Consider the following 23,685-nt stretch of genomic DNA (forward strand, 5'->3'; position numbering starts at 1 on the left):
AGTTAACGCACGCTAATAGCGTTTCAAACGTCACTCGCTCTGAGCCTTGGTGTGGTTGTTTCCCTTGCTCTGCATGGGTAACGCTGCTTCGATGTGGTGGCTGTTGTCGTTGTGTTGCTGGTTCGAGCCCAGGGAGTAGTGAGGAGAGGGACGGAAGCTATACTGTTACACTGGCAATACTAAAGTGCCTATAAGAACATCTAATAGTCAAAGGTTAATGAAATACAAATGGTATAGAGGGAAATAGTCCTATAATTCCTATAGTAACTACAACCTAAAACTTCTTACCAGGGAATATTGAAGACTCATGTTAAAAGGAACCACCAGCTTTCATATGTTCTCATGTTCTGAGCAAGGAACTTAAACATTAGCTTTCTTACATTTACATTACATTTAAGTCATTTTACTTTCTTATCCAAGCACTACAAATTTTGAATTATTTGACATCCAGTGGAACAGCCACTTTCAATAGTGCATCTAAATCATTAAGAGGGGGGTGCTAAAGGATTTGATTGATGTATCCTATATTAAGTTGAAGAGGTGGGGTTTCAGGTGTCTCCGGAAGGTGGTGATTGACTCCGCTGTCCTGGGTCTGGGGAGTTTGTTCCACCATTGGGGGCCAGGTAAAGTGGGAGATTTGACTGGGCTGAAAACTGGACTTCCTCAATGGTAGGGAGGCGAGCAGGCCAGATTTTGCAAACCAGTGCCCTTGCTTGGGTGGACAGGGCCTGATCAGAGCCTGGAGGCCAATTTCCTCCTACAGCTCCAGGAGCACCATGGTCCAAAGCACAGCTCAAACTGGAAGCCAGTGGAGAAGTCAGCGGAGGATGGAGTGGTGACGTGGAGAGAACTTGGGAAGGTTGAACACCAGACGGGCTGCGGCGTTCTGGATGAGTTGTAGGGGTTTAATGGCACAGGCAGGGAGCCCAGCCAACAGCGAGTTGCAGTAATCCAGACGGGAGATGACAACCCTATTGGGCTGTCCTGTGTGAGCAGGGTCTTGCGGATGTTGTAGAGCATGAACCTACAGGAACGGGCCACCATCATGATGTACATTAGAAGTAGGGTGTTGTCAGGATCACGTCAATTCTTGCGCTCTGGGAGGAGGACACAATGGAGTTGACCGTGAGAGAACATGGGGGCAGTCCTTCCCCGGGAGGAAGAGCATCCTTTGGACTGAGGTTCAGCATTATCCTAAAGGTGGTGATCCGTCATCCACACTGATTATGTCTAAAGACATGCAGAGATGTATCTCAACCTGGTCATCAGAAGGGCAAATGAATGATTGATGTAAGATTAATATAGTATGATTGGTGAATGGGGTCTGCATAGCAATGATAGGAGAGACCATGTGAGGTTATGACAGAGCCAAGTGACTTGGTGTATAGCGAGAATAGGGAGGGCACAGAACAGAGCCCTGGGGGATTTAGTGGTGAACTCTGGAGACAGATTCTGCCACGTTCCTCTGTTTTTTTGTGTGACCTGTTTTACTTCAATCTAAGCGTGGGTGTTCAGATCTAACCGGAGAGGGTGGAGAAGGATCTGATGGTTCACAGTATCGAAGGTTTCTCCGATAGGTCTAGAAGGATGAAGCAGAGGTGCTTGACTAAAACACTCCGTGATACAGAGAAGAGCAGTCTGTTGAATGACTAGTCTTGAAACCTGACTGATTTGGATCAAGAAGGTCATTCTGAGAGAGGCGGGAGAGCTGGCCAAGGACGCACGTTCAAGAGTTTTGGAGAGAAAAGAAAGTGATACTGGTCTGTAGTTGTTGACACGGAGGGATCGCTTACACCCAGTGTAGGTTTTTTCAGAAGGGGTGCAACTCTCGCTCTCTTGAAGACGGAAGGGACGTAGCCAGCGGTCAGGGATGAGTTGATAGGTGAGCTTACACCCAACCAGCTCAGAAGCATCCTGGAAATGGTCCAGAGGCCGGGCAGGTTGTTGGGCCTCCCACCGTCACAAGGGATTTTAGATTTCATCTGGAGAGAGAGGGAGAAAATTGTTTGAAGCAGAGTTGGTAGGGCAGTGTGAGCAGAATCTGGAAGATCATGTTTTGAATGGGTTTCAGATTAATTTACAGGATATTGTATCTTTCTTTTCAAATGGTTGCTGAGTCATCTCAGAGAGGGAGGAGGGGGAGGGGGAGGGAGGATTCAGGAGGGAGGAGAAGGTGGCAAAGAGCTTCCTAGGGTTAGAGGCAGATGTCATTGGAATTTAGAGTGGTAGAAAGTGGCTTTAGCAGCAGAGACAGAGGAGGAAAATTCAGAGAGGACATGCCAGTGAAAGGATGCAAAACATTCCAGGTCCGCAGGAGGATTTTGCAAAGTTTTCCTCCATTTCCGCTCGGCTGACTTCTGCCAATCGTTCTGTTCTGTAAGTGCAATGAGTCATCGGGCCACTGGATTTGGGAGGGGAGGACCTCATGGTGCCTGGAGGATAGGGGACATAGAGAGTCAAGGATGCAGAAAGGGAAAGAGGAGGGTTAGGAGGCAGTTCAGGAGAAAGGTTGGAGAAGGCAATGAGCAGAGGGAAGAGATAATAGGATGGAAGAGGAGAGAGTAGCGGGGGAGAGAGACAAGGTTCCGATACCATCCGAGTAGGGGCAGTGTGGGAAGTGTTGGATGACAGACGAGAGGGAAAAACAGGAGTGGTCGGAGACTTGGAGGGGAGTTGCAATAGGTTAAGAAGAACAGAATCTAGTAAAGACTGTTTATTGCCTGCCTTGTGAGTGGGGAGAAGGTGAGAGGGTGAGGTCAAAAGAGGAGAGGAGTGGAAAGAAGGAGGCAGAGAGGAATGAGTCAAAGGTAGACAATGGGGAGGTTAAAGTCGACCAGGACTGTGACACTAGCCATCTGTCACTGTGCTTATCAAGGCATCAAGCTCATTGATGAATCTCCAGGAACCTGAGGGCGTTTGATAAGGATGTTAAGCTTGAAAGGGCTTTGTAAATGTGACAGCATGGAATTCAAAGGAGGGATTAGATAGTTGGGTAAGGGGACATTTCTTGATAAATGACCACTTGGGAAAGATGAGGATTTTGTTTAATTTTTCTCCCTCTTTCAGTACAGTGGGGTGACAAACATTTTGGGCGGAAAGAGAGCAATAGGATTCAGCAGTGTTATCTGTGGTGATCCATGTTTCCGTCAGTGCCAGGAAGTCGAGGGACTGGAAATCTGAGATGAACTCTGCCTTGTTGGCTGAGATCGGCAGTTCCAGAGGCTACCGGAGACCAGGAACTCCACGTGGGTCGTGCGCGCTGGGACCACCAGATTAGGGTGGCCGCAATCTGGCCTCTTTCTAAAATTTCGGTGTGGAGCGTTTGTATGGTCTGTGCAGAGAGGAGAGAACAGGGATAGATAGACACATAGTTGACAGGGTACAGAAGAGGCTACGCTAATGCAAAGGAGATTGGAATGACAAGTGGACTACACCCAAATGTTCAGAAAGTTATCCATCGTGCAAGAATCTTATTGACTAAAATGATTGATACAAAATGATACAGTACTGCTGGAGTAGGCTAGCTGGTAGTGGCTGACCATTTGACATACACTAATCCTCCTCCGCGAGTGTAATAGTTTCTACAGTGCTTATTCGGGGCTAGCTGGTCAGCAGATTGCACCTAAAAGAACGACAATAGCTGGCTAGCTAACCTAGAAAATCGCTCTAGGCTACACAATTGTCTTAGATACAAAGACGGCTATGTAGCTAGCTAGCTACGATCATGGCACATATTGCATGGCACATATTGCACTTTTACTTTCTTCTCCAACACTGTTTTTGCATTATTTAAACCAAATTGAACATGTTTCATTATTTACTTGAGGCTAAATTGATTTGATTGATGTATTATATTAAGTTAAAGGAGGAGTGCTTGACGCCATCTGTCAAGCATGGTGGAGGCAATGTGATGGTCTGGGGGTGCTTTGGTGGTGGTAAAGTGGGAGATTTGTACAGGGTAAAAGGGATCTTGAAGAAGGAAGGCTGTTACACTATTTTGCAACACCATGCCATGCCCTGTGGACGGTGCTTAATTGGGGCCAATTTCCTCCTACAACAGGAGAATGTCCCAAAGCACAGCTCCAAACTATGCAACAACTATTTAGGGAAGAAGCAGTCAGCTGGTTTTCGGTCTATAATGGAGTGGCCAGCACAGTCACCGGATCTCAACCCTATTGGGCTGTTGTGGGAGCAGCTTGACCATCAAGTGACCATCAAGATACATTAGAGTATGGGTGTCAGTCATTCTGCGCTGTGAGGGCACATTCTAATAATTAGAGGGAGAGAACAGGGGGATTTTTGGATCTTTGGACTGATTGTCATGTATCCTCATCTCATTATCCTAAAGATCAAATGAATGATTGTCATGTATCCTCAACATCATTATCCTAAAGATCAAATGAATGATTGTCATGTATCCTCAACATCATTATCCTAAAGATCAAATGAATGATTGTCATGTATCCTCAACCTCCTTATCCTAAAGATCAAATGAATGATTGTCAACACCATTATCCTGGATCAAATGAATTATTGTCATGTATCCTCAACATCATTACTAAAGATCAAATGAATGTCATGTATCCTCAACATCATTATCCTAAAGATCTCTCTCATTATCCTAAAGATCAAATTAATGATTGTCATGTATCCTCAACCTCATTATCCTAAAGATCAAATGAATGATTGTCATGTCAACCTCCTTATCCAACATTGTCATGTATCCTCAATCCTAAAGATCAAATGAATGATTGTCATGTATCCTCAACCTCCTTATCCTAAAGATCAAATGAATGATTGTCATGTATCCTCAACATCATTATCCTAAAGATCAAATTAATGATTGTCATGTATCCTCAACATCATTATCCTAAAGATCAAATGAATGATTGTCATGTATCCTCAACATCATTACCTCATTATCCTAAAGATCAAATGAATGATTGTCATGTATCCACTGTATGTACTATATAGTATCATTGGTGAATGGGGTCTGCGCCTGAAAGGGATACTTGGGCCTGTCCTAACAAAGGATAAGGTCATCCAGGTGTTCAGATCTATGTCTTGTACTGCCGTCTCCTTCATAGAGTCGACAGGGAGGACACAGATAAACTCCTGATTTATGTAACGACTTTCTGGCAGTTCCTCTGTTTTTTTGTGTGTGTTTTTTTTTACTTCTCTAAGTGGTGTTCAGATCTAACCATGTGTGGGTGTGTACAGAAGATGCTCCTTTCACACTGTCTGAATGTTGTTTCTCCCAAAGAAGAGGGAACAGTGTGTGCTTGACTAAAACACTCAGAGAGAGAGAGAGGCACTGCCTGTACTGTCATCCAGGCGGCCATAGCTAGCCTAGCGCAGAACAATGACATAATGTGTCTCACAATAGTGCTTCACTGTTATTTATATATACAGCTTACACCCAACCAGCTCAGCCAGCATCCTGTATGTATTCCAGAGGCCTGCGTGGGCCCTCCCTCCGTTTAGCAAGGGATTTTACCACTTGTCCACTTCCGCTAATTGTTTGAAGAACCAGAGTTGATGTTGGGGACGTTCCGTATCTGGAAGATCATGTTTTGAATGGGTTTCAGATTAATTTACAGGCATATTGTATCTTTCTTTCATAATGTTGCTGAGTCCCTTTCCATGCAACTTCCTGTTTACCTAGGGTGATGTCATCGTGTAGACTAACTGTTAAGGGTTGCAGTACTGATGCTGTTGTTGTTATTTACATTCAGACCGCTTGAACATGCCAGTGAATCAGTTACGTCCTCCTCGGACTGTTATTTTTGCCTCACCCACACTGCACTGAGACATGCTTGATTTTGCAAAACATTACTTAGCGGTAACATAATGAATTGAAATCCATTTAAAAAATAGACTTCTGCCAATCTTTCTAATGTAAGTGTTTCCAGGGACTGGATTTGTGGTCAGAACTCATGGTGCCTAGCTGTTAACAATTAAGAACAAATGAACTCAGTAAGTTTCAGTTAATTTGTTCAGATGCTTTTATGTAAAGCAATTCCAGTTGTACGAGCTAATGTCAGACAGAGAGACACCAACAAGCTCCGAGAAATGATTGTTTACAGACTCAGTCCTAAACAGGACAACTTGCAATAGAATAGAAGAAGACAGAAGGTCTCATTAAGACTGTTTTGTAGCTTCACGTTGTCTTGGGTGAGACTTTATGAGGTCTTTAGCAATGAAAGAGGGAAGGAAGTTTACATTTGTGTGAATGACCAGAGACATTAGCCATCTGTCACTGTGTGTAAAAATGAGAAGCTGATTTATTGCATAATGCGTGGTGAGTTTGTACAATATTTTAAAGCCACGCTTTGTGAAATGTGTCACCAGAACAATGTAAACAGGGATTATGTTAGTTTTGAATGACATTTCTTGATAAAGCTCATGTTAAATAGGGGGAGGCCATTTTGTTTAATTTTTCTCCCTCTTTCAGTACAGTGGCCTGACAAACTGATTTTATGGGAAATGAAAATAATTCAGCTGTCACAGTTTAGTGTCACGCTAACCTCTCCTAGCCTACGACATTCCACCCAAATCCAGATAGCTGATGTTCTGAAAGAGCTGCAAAATCTGGACCCCAACAAATCAGCTGGGCTAGACAATCTGGACCCTCTCTTTCTAAAATTGTCGGCCGCAATTCTTGCAAACCCTTTTACTAGCCTGTTCAACCACTCTTTCGTATCGTCTGAGATCCCTCAAGATTGGAAAGCTGCCATGGTCATCCCCCTCTTCAAAGGGGGAGACACTCTAGACCCAAACTGTTACAGACCTATATCCATCCTGCCCTGCCTTTCTAAAGTCTTCGAAAGTTAACAAACAGATCACCGACCATTTCGAATCCACCGTACCTCCTCCGCTATGCAATCTGGTTTCCAAGCTGGTCACAGATGCACCTCAGCCACACTCAAGGTCCTAAACGATATCATAACCGCCATCGATAAGAGACAGTACTGTGCAGCCGTCTTCATTGACCTGGCCAAGGCTTTCCACTCTGTCAATCACTGCATTCTTATCGGCAGACTCAACAGCCTTGTTTCTCAAAATGACTGCTTCGCCTGGTTCACCAACTACTTCTCAGATAGAGTTCAGTGTGTCAAATCGGATGGCCTGTTGTCCGGACCTCTGGCAGTCTCTATGGGGGTGCCACAGGGTTCAATTCTCAGGCCGACTATTTTCTCTGTATACATCAATGATGTCGCTCTTGCTGCTGGTGATTCTTTGATCCACCTCTACGCAGACGACACCATTCTGTATACTTCTGGCCCTTCTTTGGACATTCTATTAAAAAACCTCCAGACGAGCTTCAACGCCATACAACACTCCTTCCGTGGCCTCCAACTGCTCTTAAATGCAAGCAAAACTAAATGCATGCTCTTCAACCAATCACTGCCCGCACCTGCCCGCCCATCCAGCATCATTACTCTGGATGGTTCTGACTTAGAATATGTGGACAACTACAAATACCTGGGTGTCTGGTTAGACTGTGAACTCTCCATCCAGACTCACATTAAACATCTCCAATCCAAAATTAAATCTAGAATCGGCTTCCTGTTTCGCAACAAAGCCTACTTCACTCATGCTGCCAAACACCCTGGTAAAACTGACTATCCTACCGATCCTTGACTTCAGCGATGTCATTTACAAAATAGCCTCCAATACTCTACTCAGAAAACTGGATGTAGTCTATCACAGTGCCATCCATTTTCTCACCAAAGCCCCATATACTACCCACCACTGCGACCTGTACGCTCTCGTTGGCTGGCCCTCGCTTCATATTCGTTGCCAAACCCACTGGCTCCAGGTCATATACAGTGTGTGCAAATGTAGTAAGATTAAGGAGGTAAGGCAATAAATAGGCTGTAGTGGCGAAATAATTACAATTTAGAAATGAAACACTGGAGTGCTAGATGTGCAAGTAGAGATACTGGGGTGCAAAGGAGCAAAAATAATAACAATATGGGGATCTTTGCCAGGTAAAGGCCCGCCTTATCTCAGTTCACTGGTCACCATAGCAGCACCCACCCGCAGCACGCGCTCCAGCAGGTATATTTCACTGGTCACCATAGCAGCACCCACCCGCAGCACGCGCTCCAGCAGGTATATTTCACTGGTCATCCCTAAAGTCAACGTCTCCTTTGGCTGCCTTTCCTTCCAGTTCTCTACTGCCAGTGACTGGAACGGATTGCAAAAATCACTGAAGCTGGAGACTTCCCTCACTAACTTTAAGCATCAGCTGTCAGAGCAGCTTACCAATCATTTCACCTGTACATAGCCCATCTGTAAATAGCACACCCAACTACCTCATCCCATATTGTTATTATTTTTGCTCCTTTGCACCCCAGTATCTCTACTTGCACATCTAGCACTCCAATGTTTAACTGCTAAATTGTAATTATTTTGCCACTACAGCCTATTTATTGTCTTACCTCCTTAATCGTACTACATTTGCACACACTGTATATCGACTTTTCTATTGTGTTATTGACTATACATGTGTTTATTCCATGTGTCACTCTGTTGTTTGTGTCGCACTGCTTTGCTCCATCTTGGCCAGGTCGCAGTTGTAAATGAGAACTTGTTCTCAACTGGCCTACCTGGTTAAATAAAGGTGAAGTATATATATTTTTTGTCTCCAGTTTAGGGTCATCCTACCACCACTCCTAGCCCACGACACTCCACCGTCTTCACACTATCATGCCGACTCGAACCAAACAATGCTGGCTCAGATATGTTATTTTCACCCGGAACAGCTTGGTTTGGTTCGTCTCAGTAGTGTGAAAAGTCCTCAACACTCGATTCTTGCCTCTCCTCTCTCCTAGTGTCACAAGGCTTTGTTTATGGCCAAAGGACATGTTTAGGGAGAGGAATGGGTGGAAGAGGAAAGTGAGCAGCGTGGGTGGAGGGTGTGGTGTGTCCTTTTTCTTCCTTCAGTGTTTAAGGGACAGCTGTATCCTGTGTTTTCTGGAGAATTGACAGAGCCCAGATCTCTAGCCCAGATAAAGACTATGGTTAGGGGAGAAGAGGAGAGAGATTTACAGGACCCGCAGTATGCAGGAACGCAGTATGCAGGACCGCAGTATGCAGGACCGCAGTATGCAGGAGAGCAGTATGCAGGACCCACAGTATGCAGGACCGCAGTATGCAGGACCCGCAGTATGCAGGAGAGCAGTATGCAGGAGAGCAGTATGCAGGACCGCAGTATGCAGGACCCGCAGTATGCAGGACCGCAGTATGCAGGACCGCAGTATGCAGGATGCAGGACCGCAGTATGCAGGACCCGCAGTATGCAGGACCGCAGTATGCAGGACCGCAGTATGCAGGACCGCAGTATGCAGGAGCAGTATGCAGTATGCAGGACCGCAGTATGCAGGACCCGCAGTATGCAGGACCCGCAGTATGCAGTATGCAGGACCCGCAGTATGCAGGACCGCAGTATGCAGGACCGCAGTATGCAGGACCCACAGTATGCAGTATAGGTAACAGTTCACATGTTATTTGAAACTGAGTAGCCGCTGTAAACACTCCCTATGAACAATATCTTGTGACGGAACAAAATGCTAAATCAGGTTTTTGGAGTCAGCGCTCATGATGATCCTTCATGATCTCAGTGATTGACTTAAGATCTCTCCTCTCCTGCTGAAGAAGACCAGTCTGAGAATGTCCATTTACCTCTTGAGTGGTTTCATATACAGTACCAGTCAAAAGTTTGGACACACCTACTCATTCAAGGGTTTTTCTTTATTTTTTTACATTGTACAGTAATAGTGAAGACATCAAAGCTATGACGTAACACATATGGAATCATGTAGTAACCAACAAAAGTGTTAATCAAATCAAAAATATATTTGAGGTTCTTCAAAGTAGCCACTGTTTGCCTTGATGACAGCTTTGCACACTCTTGGCTTCTCTCAAACAGCTTCACTTGGAATGCTTTTCCAACAGTCTTGAAGGAGTTCCCACATATGCTGAGCACTTGTTGGCTGTTTTTCCTTCACTCTGCGGTCCAACTCATCCCAAACCATCTCAATTGCATTGAGGTTGGGTGATTGTGGAGAACAGGTAATCTGATGCAGCACTCCATCACTTTCCTTCTTGGTGAAATATCACTTACACAACCTGGAGTGTTTTGGGTCATTGTCCTGTTGGGAAAACAAATGATTGTCCTGATTCACACAGACTCCTCTGAACACTTGATGTTGAGATGTCTGTTACTTGAACTTGTATTTGGGCTGGTAATACTAAGGAACTTATCCTCTGCAGCAGAGGTACTTTGAAGAATCTCAAATATTAAATATACTTTTGATTTGTTTTAACACTTTGTTGGTTACTACATGATTCCATATGTGTTATTTCATAGTTTTGATGTCTTCACTATTGTTGTTCAATGTAGAAAATAAAAAAATGAAGAGATACCTACTCATTCAAGGGTATGCCCAAACCTTTGACTGGTGCTGTAATTCTACAACCCTCCCCCGGGCCATCACCACTTTGGCCTTGCATGGAGGGGACAAGGAAGCACTGTTGGGGAGTAATAAACTACATGTAGTTGGGGAGGCAGCGTAGCCTAGTGGTTAGAGCGTTGGACTAGTGACCGAAAGGTTGCAAGATCAAATCCCTGAGCTGACGAGGTAAAAATCTGTTGTTCTGCCCCTGAACAGGCAGTTAAACCCACTGTTCCGAGGCCGTCATTGAAAATAAGAATTTGTTCTTAACTGACTTGCCTAGTTAAATAAAGATTTTTTTTTTAACAAATTAAGATTAATGTAGCTTGATGGTAGTGGAACTAAATGTACACCTTAACTACACCACTACACGGTAACAATTTAACTACACTACTTTTTTTAGCAGAAAGAATAAATGAAATATGAGTGAAGAATGTACTGTATTTTCCAACATCAGATCTGCCCAATTCTCACTTAAAACAGTTAGGCCAAATTACACACACTACACATTTAGTTAACATCTGACGACAGATCTGTTCTTGCAATTTAACAGATGACAAACACACCTGTGCACATGATGCACACTCTCCTCCATATGCATTTGGACAGTGAAGCCACCATTTTAATGTGGCTCTATACTTTTATATGTAAAGTGTCCTATGAGGTGGCAATGTGTATTCTGTGACATTTTAGATATTATATTTTTTCACTAAGTGGTTTGGATGTGGTGAACTACTTTTTCAAAGTAACTTTTTAGTTATGTTTCTTCAGTGTAGCTGAACTTCTTCAAGTGTGAAGTAATTGGTAGCTTGGTAAATTTGATTTTAAGACTGGTAGGAAGCCATACAAACACTGAGGAAGACGAGACAAAACCTTTGTTGTATTGTGCTGTAAGATGTGTTTCACCCTGAAAATCCCTCATTAGCCTTGTGTAGAGGGAAGAGAACACCATTAGCCTTGTGTAGAGGGAGGAGAACACCATTGGCCTTGTGTAGAGGGAGGAGAACACCATTGGCCTTGTGTAGAGGGAAGAGAACACCAATGGCCTTGTGTAGAGGGAGGAGAACACCATTAGCCTTGTGTAGAGGGAGGAGAACACCATTGGCCTTGTGTAGAGGGAGGAGAACACCATTGGCCTTGTGTAGAGGGAGGAGAACACCATTGGCCTTGTGTAGAGGGAGGAGAACACCATTGGCCTTGTGTAGAGGGAGGAGAACACCATTGGCCTTGTGTAGAGGGAGGAGAACACTCACTGCATTGCTCATCTCTGAAGACCAACATCCTGTATTTATTATGGATCCCCATTAGTTACTGCCAAGGAAGCAGCTACTATTCCTGGGGTTTATTATGGATCTCTATTAGTTCCTGCCAAGGCAGCAGCTACTCTTCCTCTGGGTTCCAGCAAAAATTGTATTCATTTTATTTTTATTTCACCTTTATTTAACCAGGTAGGCTAGTTGAGAACAAGTTCTCATTTACAACTGCGACCTGGCCAAGATAAAACATAGCAGTGTGAACAGACAACAACACAGTTACACATGGAGTAAACAATAAACAATTCAATAACACAGTAGAAAAAAAAGTCTATATACAATGTGTGCAAAAGGCATGAGGAGGTAGGCGAATAATTACAATTTTGCAGATTAACACTGGAGTGATAGATGGTCATGTGCAGGTAGAGATACTGGTGTGCAAAATAGCTATTTACCGATTGACTATGTACAACTGCAGCAATCAGTTAGCTGCTCAGATAGCAGATTTTTAAAGTTGGTGAGGGAGATAAAAGTCTCCAACTTGCAATTCGTTCCAGTCACAGGCAGCAGAGAACTGGAAGGAAAGGCGGCCAAATGAGGTGTTGGCTTTAGGGATGATCAGTGAGATACACCTGCTGGAGCGCGTGCTACGGGTGGGTGTTACCATCGTGACCAGTGAACTGAGATAATGCAGAGCTTTACCTAGCATGGACTTGTAGATGACCTGGAGCCAGTGGGTCTGGCGACGAATATGTAGCGAGGGCCAGCCGACTAGCGCATACAGGTCGCCGTGGTGGGTGGTATAAGGAGCTTTAGTAACAAAACGGATGGCACTGTGATAAACTGCTTCCAGTTTGCTGAGTAGAGTATTGGAACCTATTTTGTAGATGACATCGCCGAAGTCGAGGATCTGTAGGATAGTCAGTTTTACTAGGGTAAGTTTGGCAGTGTGAGTGAAGGAGGCTTTGTTATAGAAAGTTGACTCTAGATTTGATTTTTAGATTGGAGATGTTTGATATGAGTCTGGAAGGAGAGTTTACAGTCTAGCCAGACACCTAGGTAGTTATAGATATCCACATATTCTAGGTCGGAACCATCCAGGGTGGTGATGCTAGTCGGGCGTGCGGGTGCAGGCAGCGAACGTTTGAAAAGCATGCATTTGGTTTTACTAGCGTTTTAAGAGCAGTTGGAGGCCACGGAAGGAGTGCTGTATGGCATTGAGGCTCGTTTGGAGGTTAGATAGCACAGTGTCCAAGGAAGGGCCAGAAGTATACAGAATGGTGTCGTCTGCGTAGAGGTGGATCAAAGAATCACCAGCAGCAAGAGCAACATCATTGATATATATACAGAGAAAAAAAAACTGAGACTACTGAGTCTGCCTATAAGAATATGGTGATTGACAGAGTCGAAAGCCTTGGCCAGGTCGATGAAGACGGCTGCACAGTACTGTCTTTTATTGATGGCGGTTATGATATCGTTTAGTACCTTGAGCGTGGCTGAGGTGCACCAGTGACTGGCTCAGAAACCAGATTGCACAGCGGAGAAGGTACGGTGGGATTCGAGATGGTCAGTGATCTGTTTGTTGACTTGGCATTCGAAGACCTTAGATAGGCAGGGCAGGATGGATATAGGTCTGTGACAGTTTGGGTCCAGGGTGTCTCCCCCTTTGAAGAGGGGGCTGACTGCGGCAGCTTTCCAATCCTTGGGGATCTCAGACGATATGAAAGAGAGGTTGAACAGGCTGGTAATAGGGGTTGCGACAATGTCGGCGGATAGTTTCAGAAATAGAGGGTCCAGATTGTCAAACCCAGCTGATTTGTACTGGTCCAGGTCTTGCAGCTCTTTCAGAACATCTGCTATCTGGATTTGGGTAAAGGAGAAGCTGGGGAGGCTTGGGCGAGTAGCTGCGGGGGGGTGGAGCTGTTGGCCGAGGTTGGAGTAGCCAGGAGGAAGGCATGGCCAGCCGTTGAGAAATGCTTGTTGATGTTTTTGATTATCATGGATTTATCGGTGGTGACCGTGTTACCTAGCCTCAGTGCAGTGGGCAGCTGGGAGGAGGTGCTCTTGCTCTCCTTGGACTTTAGTGTCCCAGAACTTTTTGGAGTTAGAGCTACAGGATGCAAATTTCTGCTTGAAAAAGCTAGCCTTTGCTTTCCTGACTGACTGCATGTATTGGTTCCTGACTTCCCTGAACAGTTGCATATCGCGGGGACTATTCGATGCTATTGCAGTCCGCCATAGGATGTTTTTGTGCACATCGAGGGCAGTCAGGTCTGGAGTGAACCAAAGGCTATATCTGTTCTTAGTTCTGCATTTTATGAACGGAGCATGCTTATCTAAGATGGTGAGGAAGTTACTTTTAAAGAATGACCAGGCATCCTCAACTGACGGGATGAGATCAATATCCTTCCAGGATACCCGGGCCAGGTTGATTAGAAAGGCCTGCTTGCAGAAGTGTTTTAGGGAGCGTTTGACAGTGATGAGGGGTGGTCGTTTGACTGCGGACCCATAGCGGATACAGGCAATGAGGCAGTGATCGCTGAGATCCTGGTTGAAGACAGCGGAGGTGTATTTGGAGGGCCAGTTGGTCAGGATAACGTCTATGAGGGTGCCCTTGTTTACAGATTTAGGGTTGTACCTGGTGGGTTCCTTGATGATTTGTGTGAGATTGAGGGCATCTAGCTTAGATTGTAGGACTGCCGGGGTGTTAAGCATATCCCAGTTTAGGTCACCTAACAGAACAAACTCTGAAGCTAGATGGGGGGCGAATTCACAAATGGTGTCCAGGGCACAGCTGGGAGCTGAGGGGGTCGGTAGCAGGCGGCAACAGTGAGAGACTTATTTCTGTAGAGAGTCATTTTTAAAATTAGTAGTTCGAATTGTATGGACCTGGAAAGTATGACATTACTTTGCAGGCTATCTCTGCAGTAGACTGCAACTCCTCCCCCTTTGGCAGTTCTATCTTGACGGAAAATGTTATAGTTGGGTATGGAAATCTCAGAATTTTTGGTGTTCTTCTTAAGCCAGGATTCAGACACGGCAAGGACATCAGGGTTGGCAGAGTGTGCTAAAGCAGTGAGTAAAACAAACTTAGGGAGGAGGCTTCTGATGTTGACATGCATGAAACCAAGGCTTTTTTGATCACAGAAGTCAACAAACGAGGGTGCCTGGGGACATGCAGGGCCTGGGTTTACCTCCACATCACCCGCGGAACAGAGGAGGAGTAGGATGAGGGTGCGGCTAAAGGCTATCAAAACTGGTCGCCTTGAGCGTTGGGGACAGAGAATAAGAGGAGTAAATAAAGGAATAAAATGAAGGCAGTTCATACAATTTTCAAAACATAACAATACATTCACAGATTTTACAGCACACTGTGCTCCCTCAGGCCCCTACTCCACCACTCCCACATATCTACAGTACTAAATCCATGTGTGTATGTTATGGACCTGTGTGTGGGTCTCTTCACAGTCCCCGCTGTTCCATAAAGTGCATTTTTATCCTTTTTTTGTTATTTGTTTTATCTAATCTTACAACTTGCTATTTTACTTGATGTGGAATAGAGTTCTGTGTAGTACTGTGCGCCTCCGATAGTCTGTTCTGGACTTGGGGACTGTAAAAAGAGACCTCTTGTGGCATGTCTTGTGGGGTATGCATGGGTGTTCGAGCTGTGCGTCTGCAGCTCAACCAGACAGCATTCAACGCATCACTTCCTCTGTTATGACATGCATTCAACAACCAAAGCAGAAGTTGTGGTCTTGGTGTTACATTGGTATGTCACACATCCTTTCTGTTGGTAGTTTTAATGTGGTACAGTAGTTTTCATCTGGGGAAATTGATAGATGCATCTACTGCATGTTAATAGTGATGTCAGGCTGCCCACTTCAGTTCTGAAACCAGCAGGCATGTTGCCGTTCCATCCCGGCATTTATCTGAATGCCTTCTGCAGTGGGAAGTGGGATGGGAGGGACAATATCCTCTCACCCATCTCCCGCCCTCCCTCAGTTTACACGTTATCAGTCCTTTTCATAGGTTTCCTGCCTCTCCGCGCTCAGCACCAGACCTGGGTTCAAATACTATTTAAAAATAATTAATTTGAAATACTTCATCTGTACTTGATTGAGATTGACTGACTGGCTAAATGGACCAGGAAAACAGTCCCAAAACTGTAAACTCTGTCCATCTGGTTCTCGAAGCAGGATAGAGAAAATGCTCAACGTAGTTAAAAGATTTCAAATAGTATTTGAACCCAGGTCTGCTCTCAGCACACAACCGGAGTCCTGTGTTTCTCTGTGTGTATCAGTGGGCTGGAGGCAAAGGTTAACCTACAGAGTGGAGACCGAGGAAGAGAAGGACGTGACTCAGACCCATTTCAGCAGCTTTCCTCCCATTCCCCTGCGGCCTTCCTACATGCTGAAGGACCAGTTCTCCTTCCTCACTGTTTAAGGGTTAGATATCACCCTTTTTCACACACTTGTGTCAAACCCAAACCTGACTGGATGCACAACATGGCCAGCCGAGTACAGCTCTGCTCGGCACGGCTTGGCTCAGTAGTGTGTAAATGATACGTGTATGGCTGCGATCGGACTGTTCTCTACTTGTTAAAGTAGAACTACACTTTAGTTCAGAGTTCCTACAGCCAACTGTAGTTCTGTAGGAAGACTTTACATTCCGATCTGGTGCCCGTAACTAATTGAATACGGATCTGTCTTAATCTGTCCAAGGTTTCATTAAAATACTATTATCTATCTTAAACTCCTATTAGAATGTGTGTGATGTGTTGTGCTGTGTGCCTCCCCCCCACGAGGCTGGCAAACTGCCCCAGTCAGCCTTGAGATTCTCTTTAGTTCTGACTGGGTTCTCAAGCTGAGTCACCCACAGGGACACCTACTCCAAACCTGGGTTCAAATAATATTTTAAATCTTTGCAAATACTTTATCTGTGCTTGATTGAGCATGTTTAGCGTAATAAACCAATAGAATAGTCCCATAACTGCAAACCCTACCCATTATGGGACTCCAGGCAGGCTAGAGCAAATGGTCAAGGTATTTGAACGATTTCAAATAGTATTTGAACCCAGATCTAACACACACACACCAGCCAGGGAAAAGTAGACATTAAAACTTAACGCATTCCAAGCTTTTTCAGGAAGTGCTTCTATTGAGGCTTTCAAAGAGCCGTGCCCGCAACCCTGACATACCTCTCCCTAGCTGCAGGCTGCTGTATCCCTGGATACTCTATTTCTCCATTCATTTGTATAACTTATTAATGAATTCATGTTGACTAAAAACACACTTGAAATGGTGCCTTGTCGTCAATTAAATGGTACACACCTTCAATAGAATTTAGAATTCATCAAATAATTGCAGTTTTCACATTTTGTTACCTTATTCGATTTCTCTCATGTCTCTGTGTTCTGTCTATGAACCTATTGCATTCTTCTTCCTTCCCTGGTCTGATGGTGTCGTATCCCGCTGGTCTGATGGTGTCGTATCCCCCTGGTCTGATGGTGTCGTATCCCGCTGGTCATGGTGTCGTATCCCCCTGGTCTCATGGTGTCGTATCCCCCTGGTCTGATGGTGTCGTATCCCCCTGGTCTCATGGTGTCGTATCCCCCTGGTCTGATGGTGTCGTATCCCGCTGGTCTCATGGTGTCGTATCCCCCTGGTCTGATGGTGTCGTATTCCCCTGGTCTGATGGTGTCGTATCCCGCTGGTCTGATGGTGTCGTATCCCGCTGGTCTGATGGTGTCGTATCCCGCTGGTCTGATGGTGTTGTATCCCCCTGGTCTCATGGTGTCGTATCCCTCTGCTTCTTCCTTCCCTGGTCTGATGGTGTCGTATCCACCTGGTCTGATGGTGTCGTATCCCCCTGCTTCTTCCTTCCCTGGTCTGATGGTGTCGTATTCCCCTGGTCTGATGGTGTCGTATCCCCCTGCTTCTTCCTTCCCTGGTCTGATGGTGTCGTATCCCGCTGGTCTGATGGTGTCGTATCCCGCTGGTCTGATGGTGTCGTATCCCGCTGGTCTGATGGTGTCGTATCCCGCTGGTCTGATGGTGTCGTATCCCGCTGGTCTGATGGTGTCGTATCCCGCTGGTCTGATGGGTGTATCCCGCTGGTCTGATCGTATCCCGCTGGTCTGATGGTGTCGTATCCCGCTGGTCTGATGGTGTCGTATCCCGCTGGTCTGATGGTGTTGTATCCCCCTGGTCTCATGGTGTCGTATCCCTCTGCTTCTTCCTTCCCTGGTCTGATGGTGTCGTATCCACCTGGTCTGATGGTGTCGTATCCCCCTGCTTCTTCCTTCCCTGGTCTGATGGTGTCGTATTCCCCTGGTCTGATGGTGTCGTATTCCCCTGGTCTGATGGTGTCGTATCCCACTGGTCTGATGGTGTCGTATCCCCCTGCTTCTTCCTTCTCTGGTCTGATGGTGTTGTATCCCCCTGGTCTGATGGTGTCGTATCCCCCTGGTCTCATGGTGTCGTATCCCTCTGCTTCTTCCTTCCCTGGTCTGATGGTGTCGTATCCCCCTGGTCTGATGGTGTCGTATCCCCCTGGTCTGATGGTGTCGTATCCCCCTGCTTCTTCCTTCCCTGGTCTGATGGTGTCGTATCCCCCTGGTCTGATGGTGTCGTGTCCCCCTGGTCTGATGGTGTCGTATCCCCTGCTTCTTCCTTCCCTGGTCTGATGGTGTCGTATCCCCTGGTCTGATGGTGTCGTATCCCCTGGTCTGATGGTGTCGTATCCCCATGCTTCTTCCTTCCCTGGTCTGATGGTGTCGTATCCCCCTGGTCTGATGGTGTCGTATCCCCCTGGTCTGATGGTGTCGTATCCCCCTGGTCTGATGGTGTCGTATCCCCCTGGTCTGATGGTGTCGTATCCCCCTGCTTATTCCTTTCCTGGTCTGATGGTGTCGTATCCCCCTGGTCTGATGGTGTCGTATCCCCTGGTCTGATGGTGTCGTATCCCCCTGGTCTGATGGTGTCGTATCCCCCTGCTTCTTCCTTCCCTGGTCTGATGGTGTCGTATCCCCCTGGTCTGATGGTGTCGTATCCCCCTGGTCTGATGGTGTCGTATCCCCCTGGTCTGATGGTGTCGTATCCCCCTGGTCTGATGGTGTCGTATCCCCTGGTCTGATGCATCGTATCCCCCTGGTCTGTATCCCCTGGTCTGATGGTGTCGTATCCCCCTGGTCTGATGGTGTCGTATCCCCCTGCTTATTCCTTTCCTGGTCTGATGGTGTCGTATCCCCCTGGTCTGATGGTGTCGTATCCCCCTGGTCTGATGGTGTCGTATCCCCCTGGTCTGATGGTGTCGTATCCCCCTGGTCTGATGGTGTCGTATCCCCCTGGTCTGATGGTGTCGTATCCCCCTGGTCTGATGGTGTCGTATCCCCCTGGTCTGATGGTGTCATATCCCCATGCTTCTTCCTTCCCTGGTCTGATGGTGTCGTATCCCCCTGGTCTGATGGTGTCGTATCCCCCTGGTCTGATGGTGTCGTATCCCCCTGGTCTGATGGTGTCGTATCCCCCTGGTCTGATGGTGTCGTATCCCCTGGTCTGATGGTGTCGTATCCTCTGCTTCTTCCTTCCCTGGTCTGATGGTGTCGTATCCCCCTGGTCTGATGGTGTCGTATCCCCCTGGTCTGATGGTGTCGTATCCCCCTGCTTATTCCTTTCCTGGTCTGATGGTGTCGTATCCCCCTGGTCTGATGGTGTCGTATCCCCCTGGTCTGATGGTGTCGTATCCCCCTGGTCTGATGGTGTCGTATCCCTCTGCTTCTTCCTTCCCTGGTCTGATGGTGTCGTATCCCCCTGGTCTGATGGTGTCGTATCCCCCTGGTCTGATGGTGTCGTATCCCCCTGGTCTGATGGTGTCGTATCCCCTGGTCTGATGGTGTCGTATCCCTCTGCTTCTTCCTTCCCTGGTCTGATGGTGTCGTATCCCCCTGGTCTGATGGTGTCGTATCCCCCTGGTCTGATGGTGTCGTATCCCCCTGGTCTGATGGTGTCGTATCCCCCTGGTCAGATGGTGCTGTATCCCCCTGGTCTGATGGTGTCATATCCCCATGCTTCTTCCTTCCCTGGTCTGATGGTGTCGTATCCCCCTGGTCTGATGGTGTCGTATCCCCCTGGTCTGATGGTGTCGTATCCCCCTGGTCTGATGGTGTCGTATCCCCCTGGTCTGATGGTGTCGTATCCCTCTGCTTCTTCCTTCCCTGGTCTGATGGTGTCGTATCCCCCTGGTCTGATGGTGTGTATCCCCTGGTCTGATGGTGTCGTATCCCCTGCTTATTCCTTTCCTGGTCTGATGGTGTCGTATCCCCCTGGTCTGATGGTGTCGTATCCCCTGGTCTGATGGTGTCGTATCCCCTGGTCTGATGGTGTCGTATCCCTCTGCTTCTTCCTTCCCTGGTCTGATGGTGTGTATCCCCCTGGTCTGATGGTGTCGTATCCCCCTGGTCTGATGGTGTCGTATCCCTCTGCTTCTTCCTTCCCTGGTCTGATGGTGTCGTATCCCCCTGGTCTGATGGTGTCGTATCCCCCTGGTCTGATGGTGTCGTATCCCCCTGGTCTGATGGTGTCGTATCCCCCTGGTCTGATGGTGTCGTATCCCCCTGGTCTGATGGTGTCGTATCCCCCTGCTTATTTCCTCCCTGGTCTGATGGTGTCGTATCCCCCTGGTCTGATGGTGTCGTATCCCCCTGGTCTGATGGTGTCGTATCCCCCTGGTCTGATGGTGTCGTATCCCCCTGCTTATTCCCTCCCTGGTCTGATGGTGTCTCTACATACCAAGTGGTCATACATGTGTCAATAAACCAAATGTGATCAATATAGCATATATATATATATTACACACACACACACACACACACACACACACACACACACACACACACACACACACACACACACACACACACACTCACTCTTCTGGATGTTAACATGCTATTAATAGCAGTTCAGTTATGTTTACTATGCATGTTACATGTTCAGTATTGTTAGGTTCTGAACAAACTAGGAAGAAGCTCAATCAATTTATTCACCCACTGGGTCATACAGTTGCAATGACAAAAAGACACGATGACACAAGCGCATGTATTTATACCCTCTACTGGGTGGAGTCAACTCCTTTACACATCTAGTCAACCAATAAATCTCTGTTGCTAGGTAGGAATTGAATTGGTTCCTCTCGCTGGTGTCGTCACAGCCCTGTTACTGTAACCGTTGTGGGCGTGGCCTGTATGTGTGGGAGAGTACCACAGTAGGAGAGACATTGTGGTGGGCCTCTCTGGCCCCCCTTCCCCAGAGGTTTCTTCTCATGTCATCTGTTGATTTAACCTCGAGACGCACTCCTCCTCAGTTCCGCAGCCGGCCTGCCTTATCAGAGACTGACTATTGCCTTTAGCCTCTCTCCTCAGAAACATGGAGCAGAATATGAAGCTTCTGCTCTTCGGAATGTTCCATATTCCTAGTTCCCATCTACCCCTCATTGACCCCAACACGTACAGTGGGGCAAAAAAGTATTTAGTCAGCCACCAATTGTGCAAGTTCTCCCACTTAAAAAGATGAGAGGCCTGTAATTTTCATCATAGGTACACTTCAACTATGACAGACAAAATGAGAAGAAAAATCTAGAAAAATCACATTGTAGGATTTTTAATGAATTTATTTGCAAATTATGGTGGGAAAAAGTATTTGGTCACCTACAAATAAGCAAGATTTCTGGCTCTTGCAGACCTGTAACTTCTTCTTTAAGAGGCTCCTCTGTCCTCCACTCGTTACCTGTATTAATGGCACCTGTTTGAACTTGTTATCAGTATAAAAGACACCTGTCCACAACATCGAACAGTCACACTCCAAACTTCACTATGGCCAAGACCCAAAGAGCTTTCAAAGGACACCAGAAACAAAATTGTAGACCTGCACCAGGCTGGGAGGACTGAATCTGCAATAGGTAAGCAGCTTGGTTTGAAGAAATCAACTGTGGGAGCAATTATTAGGAAATGGAAGACATACAAGACCACTAATAATCTCCCGCAAGATCTCACCCCGTGGGGTCAAAATGATCACAAGAACGGCGAGCAAAAATCCCAGAACCACACGGGGGGACCTAGTGAATGACCTGCAGGGACCAAAGCCTACCATCAGTAACACACTACGCCGCCAGGGACTCAAATCCTGCAGTGCCAGACGTGTCCAGGCCCGTCTAAAGTTTGCTAGAGAGCATTTGGAGGATCCAGAAGAAGATTGGGAGAATGTCATATGGTCAGATGAAACCAAAATATAACTCTTTGGTAAAAACTCAACTCGTCGTGTTTGGAGGACAAAGAATGCTGAGTTGCATCCAAAGAACACCATACCTACTGTGAAGCATGGGGGTGGAAACATCATGCTTTGGGGCTGTTTTTCTGCAAAGGGACCAGGACGACTGATCCGTGTAAAGGAAAGAATGAATGGGGCCGTGTACCGTGAGATTTTGAGTGAAAACCTCCTTCCATCAGCAAGAGCATTGAAGATGAAACGTGGCTGGGTCTTTCAGCATGACAATGATCCCAAACACACCGCCCGGGCAACGAAGGAGTGGCTTCGTAAGAAGCATTTCAAGGTCCTGGAGTGGCCTAGCCAGTCTCCAGATCTCAACACCATAGAAGTTACAGGTCTGTGAGAAGCAGAAATCTTGCTTGTTTGTAGGTGACCAAATACTTATTTTCCACCATAATTTCAAATAAATTCATTAAAAATCATACAATGTGATTTTTCTGGATTTTTTTTCTTCTCATTTTGTCTGTCATAGTTGAAGTGTACCTATGATGAAAATTACAGGCCTCTCTCATCTTTTTAAGTGGGAGAACTTGCACAATTGGTGGCTGACTAAATACCTTTTTGCCCCACTGTACATTCAGTTTACATGTAAATTAATTGAGTTCTAGTAGGGTAACATGAATCAGTACATTTCAAGCTGGAGTCTAACAGTGCTTACAGTGTTTCCTTTGCATGTTATGTGTTCAGCGTTTACGGTGTTACTCTGTAAGCATTTCGCTGTACCGATTACACACACTATATCCTGTGCACGTGATGAATACACTTTCATTTGATTTATAGTATGGGGATGTAGTGAATTTAGTTCTCTTATCAGACCAATGGACCAGATGGAACACTAAATCAACATTAATTATATCATTATCTAGTTCTTAATTATGTGTTCATTTCAGATGGATTGGAGTCTCCCTGTGTAGATCCATGATGGCCGTCGTCTTGACCACAGCAGCTGAAGGCCCCCTCCAAGCCCATGTATGTACGTTGTTATGGCAACAATAGATGGAAACACGGACGTTGAGACCCTTTTGGCTGCGATCCACCTGGAGCGATACCTGAAGACCTTCCGCCAGTTTGGCTTCCTCTTGGCCAGGGACCTCAGCCACCTAGACAATGGAGCTCTTATCCAGCTGGGTGTAACTGCCACCGGACACAGGAAGAGAATTCTGAGGCTTGTCCAGCACATTCAGAGGGCTACCAATCAGAATCAGTTGACATCAGAGCTTTTGGAGCCCTTAATGGACCGTTGTCAATCTGAGTCTGACATTAATTCCACACCCATCCAATCAGGAGGGCCGAGGTCTGACCAAGGGGGCGGAACTGGGGCCATTCCATTTGAAGCGTTCCGGAATAGTTCTGTTCCTAACATTCCATCCATGTTGATGAACTCCGGGTCAGAACAGCAGCAACAGTACAATGGGAATGTTGTCATAAAACCGGTTCCAAAACCTAGAACAGTGTTTTACAGACACAAAACAGAACCCGCCCGGTTTCTCTCCTGTCCCGCACCACCGACACCACCAGATCCCCTGGTTCCGACCCTAACCAGGAACCCATCTCAGGAACCTCTCTGCTTCACCATATTGGAAGGTTTGGCTTCAGGTGAATTTAACACTGACACAGTGGTGGTGGGGCCTGCCCCTAACCCTGCCC

At 46.3% G+C, this 23,685-nt stretch overlaps 1 protein-coding gene across 1 annotated transcript in view; it reads left to right on the forward strand.

Annotated features, from left to right (window-relative positions):
- The window catches only part of LOC135545472 (arf-GAP with Rho-GAP domain, ANK repeat and PH domain-containing protein 3-like), a 61,365-nt gene that overhangs the window by 3,069 nt on the left and 34,611 nt on the right, over positions 1–23,685 (forward strand). Inside the window, 1 exon segment of the mRNA XM_064973102.1 lies at positions 22,929–23,638. Coding sequence (XP_064829174.1) covers positions 23,010–23,638 — 629 coding nt within the window. The 5' untranslated portion in view covers positions 22,929–23,009.

Source organism: Oncorhynchus masou, chromosome 9, assembly GCF_036934945.1.
Source record: "Oncorhynchus masou masou isolate Uvic2021 chromosome 9, UVic_Omas_1.1, whole genome shotgun sequence".
Lineage (NCBI taxonomy): Eukaryota > Metazoa > Chordata > Actinopteri > Salmoniformes > Salmonidae > Oncorhynchus > Oncorhynchus masou.